Source organism: Protomyctophum parallelum (genome assembly GCF_964188405.1).
Source record: "Protomyctophum parallelum genome assembly, chromosome: 17".
Classification (NCBI taxonomy): domain Eukaryota; kingdom Metazoa; phylum Chordata; class Actinopteri; order Myctophiformes; family Myctophidae; genus Protomyctophum; species Protomyctophum parallelum.
This window is the reverse complement of record NC_139719.1, coordinates 34,392,605-34,400,337: the sequence shown is the minus strand read 5'-3', so window position 1 is coordinate 34,400,337 and position 7,733 is coordinate 34,392,605. Positions and strand designations below refer to the sequence as shown.

At 40.5% G+C, this 7,733-nt stretch overlaps 1 protein-coding gene across 1 annotated transcript; it reads left to right on the top strand.

Annotated features, from left to right (window-relative positions):
* The first annotated feature begins 143 nt into the window (after nucleotides 1-143).
* pms2 (PMS1 homolog 2, mismatch repair system component) lies at nucleotides 144-6,590 on the top strand. Its single transcript, XM_083788319.1, has 15 exons — nucleotides 144-356; nucleotides 548-687; nucleotides 935-1,021; nucleotides 1,258-1,360; nucleotides 1,620-1,803; nucleotides 2,013-2,180; nucleotides 2,440-2,537; nucleotides 2,699-2,798; nucleotides 2,918-3,002; nucleotides 3,534-3,686; nucleotides 3,836-4,736; nucleotides 4,991-5,158; nucleotides 5,279-5,379; nucleotides 5,688-5,857; nucleotides 6,111-6,590. The coding sequence occupies exons 1-15, from the start codon at nucleotides 340-342 to the stop codon at nucleotides 6,252-6,254; spliced, it is 2,619 nt and encodes an 872-aa protein (XP_083644445.1). The 5' UTR covers nucleotides 144-339; the 3' UTR covers nucleotides 6,255-6,590.
* Nucleotides 6,591-7,733: the final 1,143 nt, after the last annotated feature.

Sequence of the window (7,733 nt, the reverse complement as noted above, 5' to 3'; positions counted from 1 at the left end):
CTTTATATATTATTATACCTTGCAAATTGTATTGTGTACAAAAAAGCGACTGCGCATATTCCGTGCAAAATGGATCCTCCTGGTGTTCCTGTTAGCGCGCGTTGAACCGCTCAAGTAAACACAAGCACGAGCGCAGCACCAATGCCACAACATGAGATATATAAAGATTAAATATACAATTATTTTAAATGCTGAGCGACGTGGTGAATAAATGACAGCAAGTTAACGTTCATTCTTTCCTATTGCCCTTTTCCCACACCTTAGACTAGAGGGGAATATGCAATAAGGTATTGCTACTACAAAGTTAGCAGTCTGAAGCATTGTCACTCTGCATTAAACATGACTGATGCTGCTTGGTAAGTTGCCTAAACTAAGTAACTATATATATATTATCTATATTTCGGTATACAATTACTATTTTAATTACACCATGGTCTCAGATAGCCGCAAATTTCTTATTATTACAAGACGTGCAAGCAGCTCCTGTCTGAGTGAGACCTAGCCGCAACTCTATTATAATGTTGCACATTATGCTTGCTTTCTACAGTTCAGAGCCAGCTGGAGCCATCAAGGCAATTGACAGACAGTCAGTCCATCAAATCTGTTCTGGACAAGTTGTGCTGACCCTGTCCACTGCTGTCAAAGAGCTGGTAGAGAACAGCATTGATGCAGGGGCCACCAATGTTGGTATGTATGCATACACTTCAATTTCTGTCTATCGGCTTCCATAATAAGACTTTATTAGACAGAAATAATATAAATTATATTTGCTATACTGAGGCAGATTAGGAGTTCAGTCATTCCTTCCTGTCTTTCATTTGATGTCTTTGTGTACGGAGTATAATCTTCTGTGTATTAAAAAAATATGATGAGTTCTAATTCTAATACATACACGTCGTATACCTGTCCAATAAGTCTTATTCTGATGTTCCAGATGTCCGCTTGAAGGACTGTGGAGCGGAGCTTGTGGAAGTGTCTGACAATGGCAGGGGAGTAGAGGAGGCCAACTTTGAAGGATTGAGTAAGTGTCATTTTGTACTTAAAGACCATACCGGCAGTCTGGTATCAAGAAGAAAAAATTAAAGTAATTAACAAATGGTCTTTGTTTATATGCGATATATGGCAGAAGCTGTAAATGTACAATGGCATGCCATGTATTGACACCGCTATGGTCCTTTTAAGTCTGTGTTTGTGTCATTCCATAACCATTAATTATTCTTATTGTTCCGGCTGTGCTCTCTTCCCTCTTTCTCTCAGCATTGAAGCATCACACATCAAAGATCAGGGATTTCTCTGACCTCATCCACGTGGAAACGTTTGGCTTCAGAGGTGAAGCTTTGAGCTCTTTATGTGCTCTGAGGTAAACAAACAAAATTAAAGACCAACATTATAATCGGAAAATCATATGTGTTGATGAAGGAGTGAAAACATTTTTTTTTTTCACAATTTTATGATTAGCCTGGCCTCATGTACAATTACTGTCACTACATACTAGTAACAGTATGTAGTGAATTCATATAAGTTTAAACTGTATAGCGGCAGAAAGTCTGTAAGCATTCCGCATACAGACTTTTAATTTCATCATGTTAATCACCCCAAAACGACCCCCTCTTTGCCAGTGATCTGAGTGTGGTGACATGCCATGAGTCAGCTCAGGTGGGGACCAAGCTGGTGTTTGACCATAATGGTGCCTTAGTACAGAGGTGTCCCCACCCTCGACAGCAGGGCTCCACCGTCACCCTACAACAGCTCTTCTACACTCTGCCTGTGCGACACAAAGAGTTCCAACGCAACATAAAGAAGGTTAGTTTGATTTGTCCAGTTTAGGGACATCTAGAATGGAATCCCTACATTGGGATTTGAAAGTATGATCATTTGATTATGAATATATGATTTTCAATGCAATGCAATGGTTTTTGTTATAAGAGTTAATTGTGTAAATCCTATGTGTATAGTAGAGCTAGTATGTCACAAACTTGTAGTGTGTACTGATAACGTTTTTGTGTTTTCAGGAGTACACTAAAATGATCCACATACTGCAGGCATACTGTATTATTTCCACTGGAGTGCGTATTACCTGTTCCAACCAGACTGGGCAAGGAAAACGCAGCCCAGTACTCAGCACTAGTGGCAGCCAGAACATGAGGGACAACATAGGTGCCATATTTGGACCAAAGCAGGTTGGAGGATAACATAGCCTGTAACATGCAGCATTTTGTGAACGTATGGCTTAAAATACCTTACAGCAACATGAGTTCAATGTAAGCTTTAAAGAATGGCTCCAGGTCAAATCGAATACCCCAAAATGTCAGTTTTAGTACCATTTTTCTCAATACAAGCATGAGCAAAAGTGCTCATCACTACAGTATGTCAGCTATAGGATCGCATCTTTTTTCCTTTGCTGAGGACTTACCTTACCTAAAAACTTTATTTCTACAGCTACAGAGTCTGCTGCCTTTTCAGCAACTGCCTCCAGCAGAAAATATTAAGGTAGACTATGGACTCGATGGTACAGAATTGCCCCAAAATCTCTTTATGTAAGTGAAGAAGATTACTTTATTGTCAGTCTATGCAGCAAAATTAAAAGTATTGTTTTATTCTTCTATACTTATTATTCACTTCGACATGCACCACTTGTATTCCTTAATCTACGATCAAGAGACAGAGTATTTACACATATAAATGACTTGTGTTGCAGCATCACTGGCTTTGTGTCACAAGGAGACCATGGTGTCGGGAGAAGTGCCACAGACAGACAATTCTTTTTCATCAACAACCGGCCATGTGATCCCTCTAAGGTAATAATTATAATGTGTTCGAATTGTAAGCGATTGGAGGCTGTATGTTGGGCCCAACTTATGATTTTATTTTTCTCTCTCTCTCTCTCTCTCTCTCTCTCTCTCTCTCTCTCTCATAGGTGATCAAAATTGTAAATGAAGTATATCACATGTATAACAGACATCAGTATCCGTTTGTTGCCTTGAACATAGCAGTTGCCTCAGGTAAGACCATAGCAAAAAAGAGGTTCATGGCCTGGGCCGGCCGAGTGGTCCAGGAAACTAGGCCTGACAGCGTGTTGCGGGTTCGAGTCCCGATCCCGACGACCTTTGCTGTGTGTCTTCCCCCCATCTCTCTCCCCCTTTCCTGTCAAACTACTGTTAATCTATCAATAAAGGCAAAAATACATTAATTATCATAAAAAAACATTAAAGTAGTTTTGGAGCAACTTTTTCATAAATACGCCTATACGGTAATTGTATTCATTCACCTTGGTTGTTTGATATAATCTCCTCTCATTTTGAATGGTGAAATTGGCAACTTTATAAATATGTAAATGACAATGTGTACCGGTAGTTTTGTTAGACCAGTTTACAGTAGGGCTGGTCGGTATGTAGAAAATCATGATATTGTGGGGTTTAACTATTGGTGCTTTCACAAAATATTTACACAATGATAATAAACCAGATACTATATCCTCAGAAAACATCATTCTAAGCTTCTTGTATTTTATTTCTATTGTGGTGCTTCTCCAGATTGTGTCGATGTGAACGTCACTCCAGACAAGCGTCAGATCTTTCTCCAGGAGGAGAAACTCCTGCTGGCCACTCTGAAGACCTCTCTCATCGCCATGTATGAGAATGGAGTCAATAAGATCAACCTCAATCATATACCCATCCTCAAAACCAGTAAGAACAAATGTTAAAGCTTATTATTAATTAATGGATATGAATAGTAATATTATTATTTTCATTTCCGTTATGATTAGTGTTGGGGACTGGTGAATGCACTAATACAAATGCACTCTAGAGATATCACTTTTTGTTTCTTTCTCTAGATTCCCACAAACCTGTGGAAACGAGGTCTGAATCTGAACAATGTCAGGTGGTCCCATCTGACGAGAACATTTCAGAACCTGGAGAGGATTCTGAATTGGTGTTCCAAAGACCCAAGTCATCTCTTAACCTGGCTGGGCTGAAAGCTGCTTTCTCAATGCATCATGGTCCCAGCAATGGAACCAAGCCAAGTGCTTCCAAAGCTACAAACAGTGGACCAATGCAGAAGACGCTGCAGTCATTCTTTAAGGGTTCAGAAAAGACTTCCGCCCACAGTTCAACGTTAAAATCCCCTGTTAAATCCACCAGAGATGTAACAAAATCTTCCCTAGTGGGGAGGTCAGTCCTAGATGGGTTCAGGTATGGAAGGACCCCACACAGTGACGTAGACAATGAAAGAGATGACACCTTGCCTGAATGTTCCTCCATGATAGCATCACCAACTAGCCCCTGTTCGGGTTCAGAGCTCAACTCTCCAGACCTGACAACTGACACACCTAGCGACAAATGTGAGACATTTGAGGAATCCCTGGACATGCCTCAGAATGTCCCGGAACAGCCAGACACAGAGACTGAACAGTGTTCTTCCAGTGAAGACTCCAGCCAGACTCCAAGGGCCAAAAGACCCAGAAAGGAGGATCTGCCTGTAGAGGAGAGATCCACCACTCACCCACACTCTTCTGAGGATTCTTCCGTCTCCTGTGTGGAATCTGTGGATGCTCCCATGCATTTAAAGAAGAGGACACTGCCACTCCATTTCTCTTTCCACGAGTTGACGGGGAGGTTGAAGAAGCTGCAGCAGACGGCAAAAGCCGACAAAGGTCTGAAGTACAGACGCTTCAGGGCCAAGATTAGTCCTGGAGAGAACCAGAGTGCAGAGGATGAGCTCAAGAAGGAGATTGGGTGGGATATTGATGTGTTGACCATAAGTTCCCTTGTGTCTTCTGCAATATTGTTCTGTGGTACTTTAGTTGGACTAGACTAGTATTATAGTATACCATTTGATTATGAATTACAAACACTAAATTCATGCTACTACTTCTTTTAAGACATTACCTTATGCAGAACAGGTTAGAAGAACATCTGGAGAAGCAAGCAAGTAACATTTATCATAAGGAACTACAAATCACTGAAATAGATTTCTCTCATTTCTACAGTAAGGACATGTTCAAAGACATGGACATCATTGGTCAGTTTAACCTGGGCTTCATCATCACAAAGTTGAACTCTGACCTCTTCATGATCGACCAACATGCGACAGATGAGAAATACAACTTTGAGATGCTCCAGCAGCACAATGCCCTCCAAGGACAGAAACTTATAGCGTAAGGGCATGCTTATAGAGTGACGTTCCACATCTTTGCACTTCAGTAATTGGGTTGTTTGAAATTCCATTTCCTTTACTAAACCATGTTATTACCACTTTGAATCCTGGTCCATTTCAGGCCTCAGAATCTTCACCTTACTGCAGTCAGTGAGAATGTACTGATGGAGAACATTGAGATCTTCAGAAAGAATGGCTTTGAGTTCATCATTGATGAGGACGGTATGCATAATTTAGCTAGGGTGAAAGTAGTACAAAGTACTTTGTTATATGACACTGGTTACTGGTTATTGTTTTCCTTGTGACAGCATATCGCTGACAGACAGAAACATTGTATCTCTTATCTTTTTATGTTAATGTTTTAAATATAAATTAATGCCCAAAATGTATATTGTCATTTGCACAATGTTGTGCAAAGGCACCAAAAAATTTAAAAGGTTTCCACCACAAAGCATCAGGTTAGAAATGACATGTTTCTCATAAGATATGATTCCAATGGACAGTTGAAACATTACTGATTGTGTTTTCAGCCCAGGTGATGGAGAGAGTAAAGCTGGTGTCTTTACCAACCAGTAAGAACTGGACGTTTGGCCCAGCGGACATCGAGGAGCTGATCTTCATGTTGAGTGACAGCCCAGGGGTCATGTGTCGCCCTTCTCGCGTCAGACAGATGTTTGCCTCCAGGTCCTGTAGGAAATCGGTGAGTTCATGTTGATCATAGAATTTATCTAAATGAAAGAAAATAGGTATTTTTGTTTTAAGAGAGGCATGTGTAGAGGAAATAGTTTCTTATTAAGACAATATTCAAAACCACACTGTATATATTTTGTTTGACTTATTTTTCCCCAGCACTCTCTCTTCAATAGCTGATCTACTAGCTAACAATGAAACCTCCCTTTACCAGTTTACCTCTTAATGTCCTGTCTGATATTTGTGCTTGGCTGCATCCTCAGGTGATGATTGGTACTGCTTTGAATGTCAGCGAGATGAAGAAGCTGGTAGTTCACATGGGAGAGATTGAACAGCCGTGGAACTGTCCGCATGGAAGACCCACCATGAGACACCTGGCTAATTTAGACATGATTTCACAGGACTGATGATACTGATTGTCTTGACACAAGTTACATATTGGATTGACTGATACTACTGTATAGAACAAAGCGGAGATCCGGGCACACTTAATGTTAAAAAGGAGGAAAACTTTATTCAACCAAAAAAAAGGTTTTCCTCCTTTTTAACATTAAGTGTTGCCCGGATCTCCACTTTGTTATGTGTTATCCTGATTGACTATTATTTTTATACCTGCACACCTCCTGAGCACCTGGTTGCTTCCTTGCCTCTGCCTTGATACTATATTGAGCTCATATCTACATTTTGTACCATAGGTTAATCGTGGCTATTAAAGGAGACTTTATTTTTCCTCCACAATTGTTTCCCCTTCAAATTTGTAATACTTTTGTTTCTTTAAGATAGATCATTTTGTACATTTTTTTTTTTTTTTTAAGATATTTTTTTGCGGCTTACGCCTTTTATTGATTTTTGAAGGGACAGACAGTAGGCTGACAGGAAACGGGAGAGAGATGGGGGGATGACATGCAGTAAAGGCCGTGTCGGGTCCGGGAGTCGAACCCGCGGCACACTGCGACTGGATTACCAGTCCGGTGCCCAGACCGTTACGCTACGGCCTGGGCCATTTAGTACATTCTTGATAAAGAATTAAAGATCGGCCTAACAATCGGAAGGCCAGGTGTGTGTGTGTGTGTGTGTGTGTTACTATAATTTTCTGCTGTGATTTACTGTAATAATTTCTGCTGTGTTTGTGGTAACAAGGGTCGCTCCATCTCAACCCATTTTCAGGTCATTCATCAATTTCATCCAACCAGGAGAGCAAACCCATTTATAATCTTGTAGGCTATTATTCCAATTCCAACTGTCAGCTCATTTGTAAAATAATAATTATAAAAAAATGTGTTTTTGGATATGGAGAGCTGGCGAGACAAAGACCCCAATAGCCTATATAACAATTAATATAAAGCTATTTAACAATTATGTTAACCAAAAATTGCAGGGCATTGCCATTCTGTTATGTTTGTCTCCTGACCTGAACATCGTGTATTAAAGTTTTCTTTATCATGTAGTGTATGCGTTATATAAAATTAGAAATTACGTATTCCTTTGTTACTATTTGGTAGGCCTACTTGGTAGTGGCTTGTTGTAATTTTGACATGTTCAGACCAGAGTACGCGAGAGCACACTTGTTGTACTCTGACAGATCCCGGACCCGTAGCGTTGCTAAGGAGACGGTTGTTTGGAAATTGGTGGAGTCTGAGAAGCAGCTTATTCAATGGCAAAGGGCGATAAAAAGAAGAAAACAAAGGGTGTTGATAAAGCTGCTACACCCGAGTTAACGGAGAGTAAAATCTTGTCGGATGGCTCCGTCAGTTTCGTCTTGGAATCAGGTGTCGAACACGAACAGGAGTCGGAAAAACTGTCAGATTTGACAACCTCGTTCACTTCGCAAGTCGGCCCGATAGTAACTAATAATGACCTGCCGGACCAAGACATATATGTACTTC

What these genes read in the sequence shown, in the direction of transcription:
- pms2 (XM_083788319.1), top strand. An exon ending in GGCCAACTTTGAAGGATTGA is followed by an intron (nt 1,022 to 1,257) that starts GTAAGTGTCATT and finishes TCTTTCTCTCAG; the next exon opens with CATTGAAGCATCACACATCA. An exon ending in TTGCCCCAAAATCTCTTTAT is followed by an intron (nt 2,538 to 2,698) that starts GTAAGTGAAGAA and finishes CTTGTGTTGCAG; the next exon opens with CATCACTGGCTTTGTGTCAC.